At 41.8% G+C, this 20,601-nt stretch overlaps 2 protein-coding genes across 3 annotated transcripts in view; one reads left to right on the forward strand and one right to left on the reverse strand.

Annotated features, from left to right (window-relative positions):
- Positions 1 to 5,690, forward strand: part of LOC138963865 (histone deacetylase 6-like) — a 271,276-nt gene extending 265,586 nt beyond the window's left edge. For both annotated transcript variants that reach the window (XM_070335720.1, XM_070335721.1), the window contains exon 37: positions 711 to 5,690. In XM_070335720.1, the coding sequence (XP_070191821.1) occupies positions 711 to 791 (81 nt within the window). In that variant the 3' untranslated portion in view covers positions 792 to 5,690. The remainder of the gene's footprint in view (positions 1 to 710) is intronic.
- Positions 5,063 to 15,314, reverse strand: LOC138963872 (uncharacterized). The gene is made up of 4 exons (XM_070335727.1): positions 15,173 to 15,314; positions 11,659 to 11,773; positions 11,220 to 11,389; positions 5,063 to 7,130 (listed from the first exon to the last, which is right to left on the reverse strand). Exons 1-4 carry the CDS (start codon positions 15,216 to 15,218, stop codon positions 7,078 to 7,080), a joined length of 384 nt encoding a protein of 127 aa, XP_070191828.1. The 5' UTR covers positions 15,219 to 15,314; the 3' UTR covers positions 5,063 to 7,077.
- Between the last annotated feature and the right edge of the window lie 5,287 nt (positions 15,315 to 20,601).

Here is a 20,601-nt window from a genome sequence, read left to right on the forward strand (position 1 = left end):
TCATGTCAGAGTTCGGTGGGTTATAGAAACATGAAAATACCCCAGCATGCCTCCCTCAAAATCGGCGTATGCTGCCTGAATGGCGGGATAAAAACGGTCATACACGTAAAAATCAACCCGTGCTAAAAACGGTGAGTGAACGTGGGAGTCTTATATTTGGTTGGTACTCATTGAGGCTGCTTCATCTAAGGGTACAGTTATGATCTTTCTAAATGTAACATTGTCATAACTCTTAAACTGTGTACGATAAGATTAACAAGGAAGCTCCACAATAATGATGTGTCCAGTTCAATTACAGATAGGAAAGTTAAGTCAGATATAGCGTGGGTATGATGATCTCCGTGAGACAAGGGGGAGTTGCAAGCGATGGTGATAGGTCAGTTAGTTGAGAGGTTAATGGTCATTGGCTGTGCAAATTAGTAGCATGAGTAATCCGTGTGTCAGCCCCCCTGACCCCCATCAGAGGCGTTGCCCCTCCACCCAACCAGCGGCCTTCTTCAGCTCCCAGACCCACACGTTTTTCTCCTGATTGTTCACAATTGTCCAGTCCCTTCTCTGAGTTATGTTATTTTGTCAATTGCTTGCTTGCATTCAGGATGCTGTGTGTATGTGGCATAGGCGCTGGTTAGTCGTTTTGTGTCTAAATGGTTAGTCGATTGATTTTCGTGTGTCTTTATGATACCTTACCATGCCGGTGGTGAATGTTTCAGATCACACATCCCATGAAGAATGCAGCTCACAGCCACAAGTTTGGAGAACCGCTACCAAACCCTGGACTGATGATGCAGTAAACATTGGTACCGCTGATATGGTCCTGACTGCATGGGTCAGCATGATAGTCCCGTTGTGATGCGTTTACAGTAAGATGTATAGGATCCTTTGGCAACTCCAGAATGTTATACACTGTATACTCAGGGTCTTGCTTTCACCAACAACAAAACATATTCCAGGGCTAATTAAGGTAAAGATTAGGCCGTTGATTGTGAAGAGTTCAAGCACCATAAGTCGACGGCAGAAGTCATATTGTAGGGCGGGGATATGGCTCAGTCAGTAGTTGCGCTGGCTTCAAAACCAGTGCTCGCTATTGGCGTTGCTTCGATCCCCACGTTCGGAAAAGGGATTATTTCCCAGAGTCAACTTTGTGCAGACTCTCCTCGGTGTCCGAACACCCACACATACACACGATAGAGATCCCAAGCTCACAGCGAAAGTCTCAGGGCTTGGAAACATGAATATGCGCATGCAGGAGAACAAAAATATTGGGTAGCGCCGAACTGTATGGCAGCTTGCTTTCCCCTGTGAGAAAGAAACCCGAATTTCCATGAAGGTAACCTCACAGGACTATATGAAATCCTATCCTTATCCTTACAGACTAGGCTGGTGGTTGTGGACAGTCGTACCACCGGAAGTCAAAGATATAGAAGTCATATTGTGCTGCTCTGACGTTATGCATCCAGGATCTAACATCAAATCCAGAACGTTCAATACCCAGATTTCCCACACAAATCCCTGGCTACATGTGTAACTTCGGTTAATATAAAAACACTGATGATTGTATCAGTGTCTAAATGAGTTGACGTACCATTGCACTGTGCTTACCGCTATGTTCCATTATTGCATCAAAGGGCAATTCCAAAAAGTAACATACTCAGATTTGTCCAGAGAAAAATATTCAGACTTTAAATTTTTTCTGATGGTGGCAATTAGAGTGCACCATTATGCTTGTTAATTATGTGCAATAACATCCTAGAAAATTGTAAAATGACATGGGTTTTAACTCTTATTGTGTTGAAATGGGCGATTTCTGGGTTTTTGTCCGTTTGAGTGTTTCTTTTTCATATTCAGAGGCTTAATTTACTTGTAGTGGGTCCACAGAGGTGTCTGTAAACTTGTCATGTGATCTCACCCATCAGCTGTTCATGAAGCAAGTCCTTTTAGCCATTGGTTTTTGATATGCAGAGGCCGTTCACATTTTTCAAAGCTCCAAGAGAAATGGGACTCGCCATTGGCATTGTACGTGTATTGTATCTAACTTGTCAGCAGTTAGCTAAATCACCATTTTTTCACCAAGTTCCGTCAAAGAGTGATCATATATAAATAGTGTTTTTACATATGTTAAAGACAAGTTCACGTTCTTCACTGCCACACTTTACAATGTATTGTTACCAACACAAAGCGCATAACACTGTATTGTTACCAACACAAAGCAGTTGCATACACGCATTATCCAGCCAACTGATCGCCATGTTCTGATCAAAAGTAGGACAAGACTCATTTGACTAACCAGTGTGTATCATGCATCAAATAGGAAAACGTATTTGACTAGGCGCGGCGCCAATTATTGGTGATGAGCGTAAAAAGCCACGGTGCCTCATTATTTTTTTCTGCAACAGATATTCAGGGAGATGTTCTTCTTGTTAGATTTTAGTCTGTGATAGCATGAAATCTGCAAGTTTGCGCAACAGGTAAAACTTCGCTCAGCCAGCTGTTTGTTTTTCTCCCTCTTTTTTTGATGTCAACTTGCTGTATTTTAGATCCCTTTCAAAATCATTTATATGTGTGCTATGTTAGTTAAAGGCACAGTAAGCCTCCCGTAAACCATCACAGATACGGTCAGGCTTTTACACACAGTACAAACACCCTTTCATTTAAACACTCACCGATTGAGAACATCGTAGGTGCCCTCCGTAAAGAGCGAACAATTTTCAAAGAATTTATTTTTGCGTGGTTTATCTTACCCCTGAGCCATCGTGAACCCGTGTGTGTCGGAATAATGTGACTGGGTGAGACATGAAGCCTGTGCTGCGACTTCTGTCTTGTGTGTGGCGCACATTATATGTCAAAGCAGCACCGCCCTGATATGGCCCTTCGTGGTCGGCTGGGCGTTAAGCCGCAAACAAACAACAAGTCGCGTAAGGCGAAAATACAATATTTAGTCAAGTAGCTGCGCTTTTTCAGCAAGACCGTATACTCGTAGCATCGTCAGTCCACCGCTCATGGCAAAGGCAGTGAAATTGACAAGAAGAGCGGGGTAGTAGTTGCGCTAAGAAGGATAGCACGCTTTTCTGTACCTCTCTTTGTTTTAACTTTCTGAGCGTGTTTTTAATCCAAACATATCATATCTATATGTTTTTGGAATCAGGAACCGACAAGGAATAAGATGAAAGTGTTTTTAAATTGATTTCGAAAAAAAAAATTTGATAATAATTTTTATATATTTAATTTTCAGAGCTTGTTTTTAATCCGAATATAACATATTTATATGTTTTTGGAATCAGCAAATGATGGAAAATAAGATAAACGTAAATTTGGATCGTTTTATAAATTTTTATTTTTTTTTTAAATTTTCCGATTTTTAATGACCAAAGTCATAAATTAATTTTTAAGCCACCAAGCTGAAATGCAATACCGAACCCCGGGCTTCGTCGAAGATTACTTGACCAAAATTTCAACCAATTTGGTTGAAAAATGAGGGCGTGACAGTGCCGCCTCAACTTTCACGAAAAGCCGGATATGACGTCATCAAAGACATTTATCAAAAAAATGAAAAAAACGTTCGGGGATTTCATACCCAGGAACTCTCATGTCAAATTTCATAAAGATCGGTCCAGTAGTTTAGTCTGAATCGCTCTACACACACACACAGACACACACACAGACACACACACAGACACACGCACATACACCATACCCTCGTTTCGATTCCCCCTCGATGTTAAAATATTTAGTCAAAACTTGACTAAATATAAAAACAAATCGTGAACCCGTGTGATCCAGTTTCCCTTTTTCACAATGTAGTCGTCAGTTAGTCATTTGAATGCGACTCGATGTGAGCTTATCTACAATAGCACGTTTTTATGCACGAAACAAACGGCTGTGGTTCACAAGAACTCTAGCGATGGCTTTTGACTGTTGAGAGGAACGGCGATATGCATAAACCGTCGTCTGCTACGACCCTTGCGTGACCCTGCTTCCTGGCTTTTCTTTTTTCAAATTTTCACAACTTCGAATTGTACTGATCTTGTCTTGATGAAAAAAGAATTCTTTTGTAAGAATGTTTGTGTAACAAGCTGTCAATTTATTATTTAGATTTTAAAAGTTAGGTCTAGCGCAAAAACGCACCACGGTCCAAAAACATTCTGATAATCATCGATCCTTGGCTATTGCCAGTTTACATCGATAGAATGAGACCCGAAGGGAAGAAACTCATTTTTGACCTGAGTTCAGGATGGGTCCAAAAAGTGTTCGAGACAATCTGCAAAATTAATTCTTTAAAAATTGCTCGCTCTTTACGTAGGGCACCTAGGATGTTCCCGTTTGGTGAGCGTTCAAATGGAAGGGTGTTTGTACTGTGTGTAAAAGCCTGACAGTATCTGTGATGGTTTACGGGAGGCTTACTGTCCGGGCGTGATTTCCGGTATTGAATATTCATAACAGCCGTCCAGCACCAAAACGAGGCGCCATTGTTGTAGAGGAACAAGTCCACGAAAATAAATTCTTTGAACATTTCTCACGCTCGACAGAAAGCAGCCAGGATGTTCCCGTTCGGTGAGCGTTCAAATGGAAGTATGCTTGTACTGTATGTAGACGCTCGGGGAGCTCTGTGATGGTTTACGGGAGGCTTACTGTGCCTTTAATTCTGCTCTGTTTGGCTTGGTTATTCGTATGCTTTTAAGTTTGGAATTGTAGAGCTTTTCAAGCTATGCATGCATGGATTTCCTTTGTTGAAACGCTATCATTATTACTATTTTATCTACCGTTGTTGATTTGATTGTTGTAAGTTGTGGGTACATGTATGTTCATGTATTTGAGTTTGACATTGGTTTGATGTTATTATTCCATGCATCTTGGCAGTAAATACTTTAACACAAGAAACTTTTCTGAACCCTGGGCCCCAAATCCCAACCTCTTGCCATTTTTCTTTGTCGGGTGTAGCGAAAGAGGTATTACCGTTGCATTGTTTTTGGTGGTGGGGATTTTTGCTCGTCAACTGTACTATGAAATACGCACCAAACATGCTCTCTCGCACAAATGCTCACATACAATTATTGTCATACACACACTTGTTTGCATACAAATTTATTTAAAAATCGAATATGAAATATTTACATATTTTGATGAACAATTATTACTACCACCTCAGCAAGGCTACTACTGTATCAAGAAATTTGACTCCAGTTCTCATGAACATTCGTGAAAGCATGTACACGTTGCCCATTTATCGTTACGGAAGAAATGGAATTTTGTTGTGGAATGTAAAGTGAATTGTCACAGTTAAAAAACCTGAAGAATGAGAATGTAATAAAAATTGGTTCAACTTATACATTCATTGTCACCATGTTCTTGTATAAACATGAAAAGTATGAACAATAAAAACACTGCTAATCTGTTATTCTTCGTGTGTTGGTCTGCCTGTGTGTGTGACAGAAACTGATTGTGATTAGCCATTGAACATGTGCATTTAAAGACTCGATATCTGATTCTAAACAGAGGTGAAATTGAGAATAAGCTCATAATTAGTAGGAGATCTTCTGCCCCGTGCGATATGTATATTACAAGCTCCTTTAAACAATAACAGCAGACATTCCTTAGCTGTATAAGGGATCTGGCCAGGAAAAATTAAGTTAAATAAGAAGGATTAATTTTTTCATCCTATCTTTACAGTCTAATGTCCAGTTGTGAGGTCACTGTGAACATTTTTTTCAATGTTTGAAAGTTGGAACTAATTGGTAGGTTAAAGTCATTTAAAGTCATTGGTATTATTTATGTTCAACTGAATGCTCTTCATCCACAATATAAGGACCACAATATCTCAACAGTTTTTAGCATCATACAAAATTTCCTCTTGTTTCCTCCACAAATGTGATTATGCTTAAAAATGTCCAATGTACAGTAGTTCCTTATAATGGAGTCCCTGTAAAAGTTGGGGCTATCAAATCATTAAAAGCTGAAGGTTTATGAACCAGCGTAAACATAGATTGACACTGACAACGACCACAGGTATTTCATGCGCATCAAACTGACCATACAGAAAAGAGAACAGTAAAATCAATTCTGTGTAAATCTGATAACTATCTGAAGCAATGAGCACGAAAGAATCTGGCCAATAGCTTTAACATCACTTCGACAATCAAAAATTGACATGTGATTACACCATATAAAAATCATGTCTTGTGAAGACAATTGATATGTAAACAATTGATACATTGATAAAAATTGACAAGTATGTACAGTATAGTCTTACGTCTGAATAACATGCTCCTTTGTGTAAGAGAGACTTACAAGGCAAACTAACAAAATGTGAAAGCATACACACACACACACACACTCAGACATTCTCTTTCTCATCTACACAATGCATCAGAAAAGACCTAAGGCTAAGTAAGCTAACTGGGACAAGAATCTTAAAGTGCAGCAGTATTTCTTTCTTCTCCCTATGCAGTTCTCTCTTCCTTCCAGATCTTTAATTTAATACATTTTGTGCTTTTGCTTCAAGGCACTTAGTTTCTGTGCTTTTTGTAAAGGTAAATCTGTCCACAAGCAGGCTGCTTTTAGTTTCGAGTTCTAATAAAAGATAATTCCATAAATTATACACAATGAAGCAAGAAAATCCCCCCCCCCCCCCCCCCCCCCCAGGCAAAAGCTATGCTCTTTGCATAGAATAGCTTGAAAAACTGAGGAAAAAAACACAGTACTGCAAGAATGATATGTCAATTGTCATAATCATATGTTGATGATTATGTATACACAAATATTTACACCGATATGTTTTTTCTCTCCTGATATCAAGGTACAATACAATCTCTGATTCAGTACGGTTTATATCCCCCCCCAAAAAAAAGGCTCTCTCTCTTCTTTTCTTCCTGTTTAGCAGTTTCTAAAGAGAAGACGCACACTACTATGTTTTTCATTTTGAGAAAAATAAGTACACTCCATCTTAAAACACAGAATAATTCATTCAACCCCATGTGCTAAGTATGTACGTACAATAAGCATTAGATCACTGTTATCCTCTGATATGTAAAATAAAAGTTGGTCGCTCGTACAGGGCAGCAAGGAACTTGGGAAGGCGTCATGTTAGTTGAAGAATTGGTCCGGGGGCGGCTTCTGGCCAAAGGACACGTACGGTGCTGCAATCACCAAACAGATAGGTAAGAATCAAACGCTATAAAAAGACATAAAAATACTGTACTCAGGTGTTAAAGAAGACGATACAAATGATAATGTTCAACGTTTCGACCCTAGGGTCTTCCTTATCAGTGTTCATTGTTGTCAAAAGACCAAATTTTGCCTCGGCTACATCAAACCTGTGCTTAAGGCCAAAAAAAAAAAAGGTGTGGTTACGGTAACATAGCCACAAAAAAAAGGGTAGGAAGGTAGGCAATCACATTTTTTTTTAAACTTTTTTTTCTAATGTGTACAAATTAAACCTACTTGACAGGGAAATAAGTGTGCGACTCGGGCGCTTTCGCTTTCATTGCGTTTTTTGCACTCGTTTTTTTTTTTTTGACAAATGTAATAAAAAGTTATAGGATCGGCCCCTAAAAATAGGGTAGGTTGGGTTACCGTAACCACACCTAATTTTTTTTTAGGCCTAAGCACTGAACATTTAAACGTAGTTTTTTTCTGGTCTATACTCTCTTCAAAGGGAACATTTACAACAATTACAGTACTAAAACAAGAGGCGAAGCCTTCAAGGCTCACGTAAGAAATCGACAAACAGTAACACAAACTCAATCACTCCGTCACACACACACACACACACACACACACACACACACACACACACACACACACACACACACACACACACACACACACACACACACACACACACACACACACACACAGTAAGCATAGGTGAAACTATGCAAGAAAGCGAGACCCTGGATCTGCCAAGAAGTCTCGGCCCGCTCACAATAACAATGACCGAGACTTTCAGTAATTCCTTTGCGTGACGTCTAACCCTCTTACGTCATAATGTGACGTCTTCAAATAGTTTCTATCACACACGTCGAACACTTTTGACCGAGACTGACGTAATCCATAGACTCGGAAATGTTAAAGTTTCTACCACAGACATACACACATACATACATACGCACGCACGCACGCACGCACGCACGCACAGACAGACAAAGTTTATCATCGCATAGGCTACACTTACGTGAGCCAATAAGCTCTTCATTTTGAATACTACCTAAAAATGGGAAATGCTTGCTTTAATAGCTATCACCTGACCAGCATAAATTCTGACATCAGACAAAGCAACAGGCTTTCCTTTGTACATATTTGCATCACTGGACACTTTTTACTCAAAGGTTTACTCAAAGGAATACCACGAGAATAATAGCACAGTGAAATCTGGGCTGCAGGGGAGGCAACCCCAGGATACACATCACACTTGATCTGCAAGAGTCAACTCCCTTGTTGGCCGCATATACTTTCACTGCTTCTATACTATTACTACTATAGGGTACAGTAAAACCTGCCTTGGCGACAACCTCTCCATAACGACCACTCCAAAGGACCTCGGACGGGTTTTACTGTATAGTTCACCTTTCCATAGCAACAACCTGTCTAAAGCGCAAGGTTTTAAAACAGGTGAAGTTTTATATTTAAACAGATATCACCCAAGAAAAAAGGCTGTTAGATCACCTGTAAAGTTAACCCTTAGATTTTACAAAACAAATAATGGTTTCGCACAGGAGGACTACCTTCAATTTGCAAAAGATAGTGTTTTAAATGTTGGAGAATAAATAAAGAGCCCTCTGTCACTGTGTGACGCTTGAGTGTGGTTGCTTCCCCTTGCTTGTGTGTGTGTTCCGCGATACTAAGCGGACGCGCCATAGAGGTTGTACAGTGGTACTCCCCATGTAAGACCTCCCAAAATCTGACAAATTTAGGTCTTAAAAGGGGGGGGGGGGGGGGGTCTTACATGGGGGGTGAGGTCAGGTCAGAAAAAGACAGTGAGAGAGAAAAAATCAGTGACAGAGAGAAAGAGAGAAATACCTTCAGGGTCCGTCGAAGTTGTGGCATAATTACAGTTGTGGTTTGGTGAATTAATTTGATAATCTAATTCAATAAAAAGCAAGAGGTATGTATTTTTTCTATTTTTTTTTTAACTTTAATTGTATCCTCTACATGTATTTAAAAAAATATTTGGGAGTCAAAAGAGTTTATGTTCATATGGGTGTCAGTATTTGGAAGAGGACTATACACCTGTCACATTTTACACTGGTTTGAAGAAAGATTTCATGGAAGTCTGAGAAGCTTGAGACTTTCTCTTCAAGTGGTCTTTCTTAATTTGACTGTCAAAATTGAGCAAGACATCAGCGATGTCGGGAAAGTTATTGGCCAAAGCAAACCGCATAAGGTCCTGAGTGCATGAGGCTGCACTAGCAAAGTTCATAACAGGGTTATCTTCTTCATCCTTGGTCGCTGACGATCGATTGAATGTGAGTTTTTCCTACCTCAAACGACCGCGCGATCGAAATTGCCGTTTCGCCCTTACGGCTCCGTTTCACCACTTCCATTCTCTGTTCCAGAGTCAAAATTTTCCTCTTCTTTCCGCGCGATTGAGCGTTTGAAGTTGAAGGAGAGATCGAAGCCATGGTCGAAGAAGAAGATCGTTGATGCTCGCGCGTGTGTTTGTTGATTTTTTTAAAGGAAGTGGACAAAGAAAAGGGCATGTTGGGATCGTAAAATTGTGAACGCCGGACATGTGCAATCGAGACATAAACGCGTCGTCTGTTATATTTCCGGCTGAGTGATTTTTGCGATCTTTTTTCAGAGATTCAAGCAAAACGTTACGATTTTTTGTTAGGTTTTGATTTGAAAATGTCGTTACAAGGTCGCAAATTGTAACAACTAGTCGGTCGCAAATCGGGTTCTGAGGGGAGTCGGCCATGGGGGTGATTTATATAGCAAAACTAATCCGTCAGCAAGAATGAGGTCTGAGAAGGGAGAGGGTCTCTGATGGGGGGGTCGTTCGTCGGGAGTACCACTGTATCATCTCCCTGCCAGGTGCTCGACAAGTGCAGCGGAGTAACTCACTTTGATTTAATTCATGACCATTCTCATGTAGCGTTCTTGATTCCCCGGATTCATCAAATTCACCAGAAAACCAAACAGTCAAATGAATAGTATCCCTTTAGTTGAAGTACATGTACACTCAAGGCATACAGTGACACACCTTTTTCAGACCCCCGATTTAAGACTTTCTCCTTTTCAAGAACTTCTTTTCTCAGATGATCTGTTCATGGCCTCTGTCTTCTTCTTCTTCTTCTTCTGTGTTCGTGGGCTGAAACTCCCACGTACACTCGTGTTTTTTGCACGAGTGGAATTTTACGTGTATGACCGTTTTTTACCCCGCCATTTAGGCAGCCATACGCCGTTTTCGGAGGAAGCATGCTGGGTATTTTCGTGTTTCTATAACCCACCGAACTCTGACATGGATTACAGGATCTTTTTCGTGCGCACTTGGTCTTGTGCTTGCGCGTACACACGGGGGTGTTCGGACACCGAGGAGAGTCTGCACACAAAGTTGACTCTGAGAAATAAATCTCTCGCCGAACGTGGGGACGAACTCACGCTGACAGCGGCCAACTGGATACAAATCCAGCGCGCTACCGACTGCGCTACATCCCCGCCCCATGGCCTCTGTCAGTTGACTTCCATTATAAGACTCCCTCCTTTTCAAGACCCGATTATTTCACATTTGTAAAGGTCATCATAAAAAGGGGGTTCCACTGTATCACTGTACCACTGTATCACTGTATCACTGTGGACTACAAGCAAAGCCACCAACAGGGATAGCTGAATCGTCCGCCCGATTGCCAGGGGTGAGTAAAAAATCCACTGGGATAGTAAAAACCGCCTGGCAGCTTGCCCGGCTGGCCTGAGAAAATTCTGGTTAATAGCAAAACTTTTGGTTGTACTATCGAGCCAAATAAACACTGCAGATGCAGGAACTTCTGTCGTCTGCAAAATCATCGCCATGTTCTACTGAAACAAAAAGGAGCCTCCTGTGTGTGTCACCGCTGTTTTAATTGTGTAAAGAAATCTAACACTCATAATTTGTTGTGTGGTATGTACCGGGCCTGTGGCAGGCTAGTGACTTTCTTGAAGTTACTCGCCCGTCTGGCCAGTTAACATTTTGAGATTTGGCCATCCCTGCACCACTAGTAAGAAAAACTTGACGAAAAGTATCCACATACCTGGGTTTGTGACTGTGCTGGGCGCCACAGGGTGGGCGGAGGCTGGTCTGCGGTTGTGGAACGTTGTGCCGTAGTAATTGCGCCGCCTTTGCCAGAAGCAGCAGAGGAAGACTATCACCGCCACCAGCACCACCGCCCCGCAGATAGAGCACCCAACGATGATGCCGATACTGATGAGAAGAGCGTTGAAATGATGTCATTAATTTTAAGCATACAAGCACAGAAAAGGCAAAGAACAACATATCTAGGAAGCTGCTATCTGTGTGTGTGTGTACTCGTTTTCAAATTTCTTAGTCAGTTAACAATAATTCAAGGTGGGGTGTTCCACTGTATGCCTCATGAAGGCATGGCCATAATGACACTTACACTAGTTACAGTCAAACACATGTGTAATAATACTGACATGGTGCGCGCTACATGTATCCCGGTGTATACTTACGGAGCACAGCAATGTCTGTTAAAAGAATTCCCACAGCAATCCCAGAAGCAGTCGATGTAGTCTGGTTGCTGACTGAAGTAGTGTCGGTACTTGGCGCACTTCCATCCCAAGGCACCTAGCATGGACAACAAAATATTGTTTGTTAAGTTCAACTTCAAGGACATGACACTGACAGTACCGTCCTCAACGGAACGTCCTTCCACTTTTAGCTAAGATCACCTTGTAAATCACCTTAGCTAGATCCATCAATTAATTATTTCAGTAAAATTATATTTGAATGAAGATGAAGAGAAGAAAATAAAAGAAGGAATGGTTCAGATTTAGCAAGAGATTAGAGAAAATACAGGTTGACACGACAGATAACCAGATTGAATTTGAAATAAAAATATAAAAGTAACAGTAACACCTAAAAACACCAAATCCCTGATCCCGAAGAAGTCAGACCTTGGTCTGAGGCGCTACCCACTACACGACAGACGTTAATCACTCTAAATGAGGATACGGACCCTCTCTAGGACTCCGGTTACACACTAAATGTCACCTCAGGCACACACAAAAACACATCTATTATGAGAACTACTCGTGAGTTCCACAGATAGTTTGAGTTGAAATACATATAAACTGATAAATCATAAGATAGGTTTTTTTTTATAGTACTAGTAGGAGTGGAAACGCATGCAGGCAGATGTTCCGCAGGAACGTTACTCAGATTAAATCTGAAACTCTGAAGAGTCTGAGTGACACCTAGTCAAGTTCTGTAAGTTGTCTTTAGTTGAGTGTAACTGTCAGTGATTGTGAGTTCTAACTTCTACTACTGCTACTACTAGTACTAGTAGAACTACTCGTAGTGGTGGTAACAGTACTACCGGCACGGTTGGCCTAGTGGTAAGGCGTCCGCCCCGTGATCGGGAGGTCGTGGGTTCGAACCCCGGCCGGGTCATACCTAAGACTTTAAAATTGGCAATCTAGTGGCTGCTCTGCCTGGCGTCTGGCATTATGGGTTAGTGCTAGGACTGGTTGGTCCGCCCTGATATGGCCCTTCGTGGTCGGCTGGGCGTTAAGCAAAAAAAAAAAAAAAGTAACAGTACTAATTAACACTAACACAAACAGTAACACTAACAGCAATCGACAATTGCGAAGTTCCCTACTTGGGTTCAACCCGTATAAGGGTCATTCTCAGAAATGGACTGATGATGTCATTTGTATGGAGTCGACGCACGTGCGAGGATATGTATGTGTGGGGGGGGGGGGGGGGGGGGGGGGGGGGGGGCGCGGGAGATGGAAGCTTGCTGTATGTTATGTAAGGTATATATTGTGTGTGATACGTGGAAATGTGATACTATTTATTTGCATGTATGATACAGACCTGTACAAATGTGATAATTGTAGGCTTATACTAGTGATTACTGTGTGTGATACATGAAATGTGATATGAATGCTGTTTTTATATGTTATACTCTTACTTTCTCCCAAGCGCAAGACAAAATAATTCTTCTATGAAAATTGAAGCCAATAAAATTTGAGTTGAGTTGAGTTGAGTTGGTGGTCGGAAGTGTTACATACAAAGTAAAAAATAAAGTGTCAAGAAATACAAAATAATTGTTTTTACTATGAAGTCTATTGTTTGCTATACATAATAAGGCAAAAATTAGACAAAAAGAGTAATTGGTTGCTGAATAAGAGACGTTTTAAAGTGTTGTATTTACGTGATGAATGTTGTAACATGGAAACCAAATTCCAACTTTAACCCACCTAAGCCTTCAATCCTTTGTGCATTTTTTATCAGTTCTGCAGTATTTTTGTGTTCTACCCAACACATTCTTGTTACACCCCCGGTATAGGGGTGTGTATAGGTTTCGGTCGATGTGTTTGTTTGTTTGTTTGTGTTCGCATATAGATCTCAAGAATGAACGGACCGATCGTCACCAAACTTGGTGAACAGGTTCTACACTTTCCTGAGACGGTCCTTACAAAAATTGGGACCAGTCAAACACACGATTAGGGAGTTATTGGTGGATTAAAATTATACAAGGACTTATAGAGGGACATCTTAATGGTCAAAGGGAAATAACCATTCTCACTCAGTCACTGCCACCAACTGAGAAGGTTATTTCCCTTTGACGGGGGTGTTTTTCCTACCTCGGAGGAATTTCTTGTTATGAAAGGTAAGGACTTCAACTAATAATAATATTGGTAAAAAAATGACATTTGGAACAAAACTAAGGTGAATGTCGCAACACAGTTGTAAACGAAATGCTTGAACCATGTCGTCACCGGAAACTATCCACTTTCGGTTCCTGTGCGACAGACATGAATCTGCACTGTTTGGCCTTTCCTGCCGGCAAAACCCGTCTGACCCAAAATAACTACACAAAACACAATTCGTCAGAGTTTGCTGTATTTGTTGAAAGTTCCTGTTGCGTTCAGATTACCCATTTTAAATACTTGATGAATGTCGAACATCGACGATCCGACGATACGAAAACTTCTTGGCTGCTTTGTTCCGCTAAACTTCGCGCTTTGAGAGACTGTTTGCACTCGATATCCTTCCGACACTACATTGTCGCCATCCGCGGTGTGTAAGTTTGTGACAAAGCTTTGCAGGCTCGACAATTAAGTAAAAACCATCTTCAGTCGTAACGTAGGTCAGGAAACGACGCCATGAGTTTCAGCAAATGATATGATTCTGGTGTTTTCTGTGAATATTTGGCTGTGATTCAAAGGACTATTTTCTTGTTCGAACTTCCTGTGCGCCAAAGAGCTAAAAATAGCCGTGATGTGGCAAAGTCATGGAGCACATTGCTGTCCGATGTTCGCGCGTCGAGTCCGGATACGATGCGTTACGACATTCATAATTTTTTGTTCGAAGCCCGTAACTTCAAATTCAGCGTGAGTTTTTGCAAAGATGTGTTGCTACGTCCAAGACTGAACTTCTGACTGTCGATTGCAGTAATTTGTTGGTGTTTGCATGTTTGCATTTAGCCATGAGACTGAACATATTGTTGATCACGAAAGTCGTGTAACGCTTCGGCGATCCGGAAACGGCCGAACTTCGCAATTGAAAAGCACACAAAAACAACACCAACGTATAGAAACCATTGTTATTGACATACAACAATGCCTTAATGTCTCAGGAATAGATTCAGATGAAAAAAGTCGTGGTAGAAATAATTTTAATTTACTTTTTCATGATTTCAAATGTGTCACCCCTACTCACTCTCACTGGACCACCATTTCTGAGAATGACCCATAAACAAACGGGGTTCCCCAGCGGTAGGTAAAATTAACAGATTTCTGGCTGTTTTCAGAACGCTTTCAGTTTCCAGAATCTCTCAAAAACACAAACATTGCGGAAGTGTACCTGGATGACAGCTCAGGCGTGTACAGGTGTGCCCGTATCGTTTGAATTCCAACCGGTAATATATGCAACTTGTTTTCTCTACGAGTACAACCCTCACATTTTCTAAAAAGTTTCAAATCGAAATGCTCTATGGACCCGTCAACAGTAGCTTACCTGTCACAAATGACAACAGCGCTAGCAGTCTACTTGTCGCCGCCATTTTGTTGAAGTAACTGCTTGCGGAAGTGACAATGTCGTGAATTAGGTCACATGAAGGTACACGAACCGTTTGGGAATCGGTACTAACATTTGAGAATGGTTGTTGTTTTCAGAACTGACATGCACATACACACATCAGTACACCGTGCACACACACACACACACACACATGCGCGAGCGCGAGTACTAGGCTAATTGTTGCGTTTTTGACTGACATAATAAGAGAGTTTGCAGTTCATTCACAAGCACATTTATTAATCGCAGTGTGTCACTGTGTGTGACCCCTCAGTGTCACTTTCAGGGGAGGTAATCAAGAAACTATCATGTTGCGACCCATCTCGTCATCGGCGCTTTTCCGGAAATGACCTGCGCTTTGTTGGAATTCCAACAATGGCCGCCATGGTAGGAATTCCAACTTTGCGCTACGCGATTCTAGAAATGTACCGCGCGCATAGTGAGAATTCTGCTCTTTCTTAGAATGCATATGCATTTTATAACGCACCAAACCAACCGTATTACAAAAAGCAAAAACACTTTTGATAACTTCGGCGGGCTGTTACAACACAGTTCAACGACCCATCCCACTCAACCAAAACGCACCAATTTTACGTAATTTTTAACGTTTCAGATCTTACATTTTACAACAACAAAAACACAACAAGAGTGTTCCGATATAACTTTTCACTGGTAACTATCGATTGTATATTAAACTCACACAGTCTCTCTGGGCTGCAGAGACAGCATTACGTCCCTTTACTGAGTAGGCTCTTGTCACTGCATGGTAATCTAGGCTCTTGAAATGTAATGTGCAAGTCGGTGCGCTATATTGATGTGATTGATTGTTGCAAAATGTTGATTCAAATTAAAGATGATTTCAGACTGTTGTAACAAACTAACACTCTACTCTGAGAAAAAAAAATCACTGTGTTCAAAATAGATCGAGACAGCAGCAACTAGCTAGCTGCACTGATGCGCTGAGTGTCACTGAGAGAAGTCAGTGTTACACAGTGTACTACTCCCCCCCCCCCCCCCCCCCCCCCCCCGCCCACAATTGTCAAGACGTCCCCTGTATAAGACCTTGCTTTTTGGTATACCTTATTCATGACCTGTGAGAAGGGTATACTTTTTTGTTCCAGTCGAAGGGTTGCCATTTCTAGAACGAGGCAGCTCGTTTCCGGAAATGCGGCGCTTTGTTGGAAATCAAGTGAGGTTTCGGGAAATCCCGATTATTCCAACTCTGCCCCGGATTCTTACTTTGCGCCCAACAGCCACAAGTGGAAGGATCACGCCCTGGATCGTGGCACCTGCGTCAATCCCCCGCATTTAGGCGGTAATGCCCTGTGCGGAGACGCATCGGCACGACTTGTTGCGGGTTTCGTCTAAATCCAGCGAACAGGAGACGATGCATGATTTGCGTAGACTGCTGACGTTGACGTATGCATGCAGTCTAACTGGCTGGGGGGCAGATGGAAGACTTGAATTAAAAAAATTGATTATAAAACAAAATCATATCAAGTTTGCAGATATATTGCTTGAGAAGAAAAGTTGTTCAGGACAATTAGTACTATCTTCTATAAAAGCCCCTTTCTGCCGCACAGGAGGTTCAAGTAGGGGCCTACAGAACGATGAGATACAGTGTTCACAAAAACAGCAATTCAGTTAACCTGATGAAACACATTCGCAATAGCACTCTTCAACATGTTTAAATTTGAGTGGCTACTGGAGAATAACCCCAAAACCTGCAGCCACTGATCTACTTAAAGGCACACTGTAAGCCTCCCGTAAACTATCACAGAGCTCCCCGAGCGTCTACATACAGGGTACAAGCATACTTCCATTTAAACGCTCACCGAACGGGAACATCCTGGCTGCTTTCTGTCGAGCGTGAGAAATTTTCAAAGAATTTATTTTCGTGGACTTGGCCCTTAAAACAATGGCGCCTCGTTTTGGAGCTGGACGGCTGTGATGAATATCCCGGAAATCACGCCCGGACAGTAAGCCTCCCGTAAACCATCACAGATACTGTCAGGCTTTTACACACAGTACAAACACCCTTCCATTTGAACGCTCACCAAACGGGAACATCCTAGGTGCCCTACGTAAAGAGCGAGCAATTTTTAAAGAATTAATTTTGCAGATTGTCTCGAACACTTTTTGGACCCATCCTGAACTCAGGTCAAAAATGAGTTACTTCCCTTAAACTGGCGATAGCCGTGGATCAATGATTATCAGAATGTTTTTGGACCGTGGTGCGTTTTTGCGCTAGACCTAACTTTTAAAATCTAAATAATAAATTGACAGCTTGTTACACAAACATTCTTTAATCATAAAAGAATTCTTTTTTCATCAAGACAAGATCAGTGCAATTCGAAGTTGTGAAAGTTGGAAAAAAGAAAAGCCCGGCAGCAGGGTCACGCAAAGGTCGTAGCAGACGACGCCGGGTTTACGCGGCATATCGCCGTTCCTCTCAACAGTGAAAAGCCATCGCTAGAGTTCTTGTGAACCACAGCCGTTTGTTTCGTGCATAAAAACGTGCTATTGTAGATAAGCTCACATTGAGTCGCATTCAAATGACTAACTGACGACTACATTGTGAAAAAGGGAAACTGGATCACACGGGTTCACGATGGCTCAGGGGTAAGATAAACCAAGCAAAAATAAATTCTTTGAAAATTGTTCGCTCTTTACGGAGGGCACCTAGGATGTTCTCAATCGGTGAGTGTTTAAATGAAAGGGTGTTTGTACTGTGTGTAAAAGCCTGACCGTATCTGTGATGGTTTACGGGAGGCTTACTGTGCCTTTAACAAACATCGGTAATTTAACACCATCAGATGTCACTATCAGTTCAGTTACAAAACAGGGATTTTGTGTCTAGGCTAAAACGGGATTATAAAGCATTTGAGACCCCTTCAGTGATCTCAACAATTTACCTGTAGTTGCAGTTTATAATAAACTTGATACACGTTGTGAAATACTTTACACACGCACGCACGCACATACACTGACACACACACACACACACACACACACACACACACACACACACACACACACACACTGCCGCATACACACACACACACATTCACACACACACACACACTGACACACACACACACACACACACACATGCACACACACACACACACACACACACGTGCGAAACAAGGGTCGGTTCTTGACACCCCACAATCAGATTTCGCCGATAGTTTTGTAACCGAACAGGGATGGCAGATCTAGGCTAAAACGGGATTATACCGTGTTTGTGACCCCATAAATGATCGAGCGTAGTAGTGGTTTACCAGCCCTGAGCAGGCAATACAAAACTTAATGGGAATTGGGTTTTCAGTATACGCTGCATATATCAAAATACAAATGCTCTTACTGATTCACACAAAATAGTCTAGTTACCATGCAGAGAGCAAAGGTAGTGCGAAAAACACCCGTCACAAGAGTGCATAAAACCCAAGGGTACACAGACTGAGGGTGTAGCCTCAAATGCACACACACACACACACACACACACACACACACACACACACATACACACTCACACACACTGACACCCACACTCACACACACACACACACACATACACCCACACACTGTGACACACACACACGCACTGACGCACACACTCACACACACACACACACACACACACACACACACACTGAGGGGGGGGCGCACGCACGCACGCACAAACATACACACGCACACTGACACTCGCACACACACACACACACACACACACACACACACACACACACACACATGTGCACACACACACACACATTCGTACGTGTTTGAGGTTACCTGTACTGAGTGAATTGACCAACACTGTTCTGTAAGCCGACAGCATGTAAACTGGCCTCACATTTGGCACGTGTGACCTTGTTATAGCAGACTGGAGATTGTATTTCAGTGTCAACAATACCAATCGCAACGAAACAAAACACTGATTAAGGCCAGCGTGTGAGTTTTCGCTTTTGCTGACAGTGAGAAAATTGATAGGTCATTGTGTTTGGATTCGTTAAAAGTCTTCTTGCGTAAAAGATTAAATCTATATTTACATACGGCTTGTGTGTGTCTGTCTGTCTGTCTGTCACTTCGCGATGCACGGCCAAAGTTCTCGATGGATCTGCTTCAAATTTGGTGGGCATATTTAGGTAGACCCCGGACACAATCTGGTCGATGAAAATTTTCAACACGTGCTCTAAGCGCGGCGCGGTGAACCGATTTTGGTTTTTCTGTAGATCCATTTCCAGTAACTCTTCCTTATCTTCTCCAGTGTTTTGCGCGTTTATCTCCCTTCCTTCGTGTGGCGTCAATCACGTCAACACGTGCTCTAAGCCGGCGAAGCCGGCGAACCGCCACGCTGCATACTCCGTCTCGCGATCATCCCGGCGAAGCCGATCCGAACCGCCACGCTGCATATTCCGTCTCGCGATCCACCCGGCGAAGCGGGTAATCATCTAGTACATTATATATAGATCAATGTGGGTTACCACATTGGATAAGATCATCACACGCCTTTGGAAATATAGAACTAGAAAAAAGAATAACAAATAAAAACAAGAGGCGAAGCCTTCAAGGCTCACGTAAGAAATCGACAAACAGTAACACAAACTCAATCACTCCGTCACACATACACACACACAGTACACACACACACACACACACACACACACACACACACACACACACACACACACACACACACACACACACACACACACACACACACACACACACACACACACACACACACACACACACACACACACACACACAGAAAGAGCATAGGTGAAACTGTGCAAGAAAGCGAGACACTAGATCTAGATCTGTCTGTCTGCATGTAGCCTACTTACAAGGACACGACTGCCAACTAGTCTCGGCGCGCTCAAAATAATAATGACCGAGACTTTCAGTACTTCCTTCGCGTGACGTCTAACCCTCTTACGTCATAATGTGACGTCAATGTAATGTGACGTCTTCAAATGTTAGAGTTTCTACAACAACAACAACAACAACAACAACAACAACAGATTGTGTGTCAGTTAAGAAATGATTCCAAGCTCAATGTCCACTTTGTTTGTTGGTAACTAGACATAAGTATGGTTTATCCTGGAGAAATTTCAAGGTCGGAATAGGATCGAGCTTGTGTCGATCATAATGAAATTATCATTTTCTTGAAGGAATAATAATTTAAGCAGAAAATTATTCATATTACTCATCACTAAGGCGAGTCGTATGAGCATTTGGTTTTGGTGTTTACAAGAACTTATACCTTTATTGACAATGTTTTAAAGTGACAATATGTATCTGTTTTACATCTGCCAGCCATAAAACTGCATGCGTTTAATATTGTCAACGTTTAGATTTCA

The sequence above is a fragment of the Littorina saxatilis genome, linkage group LG4, assembly GCF_037325665.1.
Source record: "Littorina saxatilis isolate snail1 linkage group LG4, US_GU_Lsax_2.0, whole genome shotgun sequence".
In the NCBI taxonomy this organism is placed as follows: domain Eukaryota; kingdom Metazoa; phylum Mollusca; class Gastropoda; order Littorinimorpha; family Littorinidae; genus Littorina; species Littorina saxatilis.

Bases quoted from the DNA above. Each gene is read 5' to 3' on its own strand.
- LOC138963872 (XM_070335727.1), bottom strand. From the start codon at position 15,218: ATGGCGGCGACAAGTAGACTGCTAGCGCTGTTGTCATTTGTGACAG. The intron at 11,774-15,172 runs GTAAGCTACTGT...TGTCCATGCTAG, and splicing joins GCTGTTGTCATTTGTGACAG to GTGCCTTGGGATGGAAGTGC. The intron at 11,390-11,658 runs GTAAGTATACAC...TCTTCTCATCAG, and splicing joins AACAGACATTGCTGTGCTCC to TATCGGCATCATCGTTGGGT.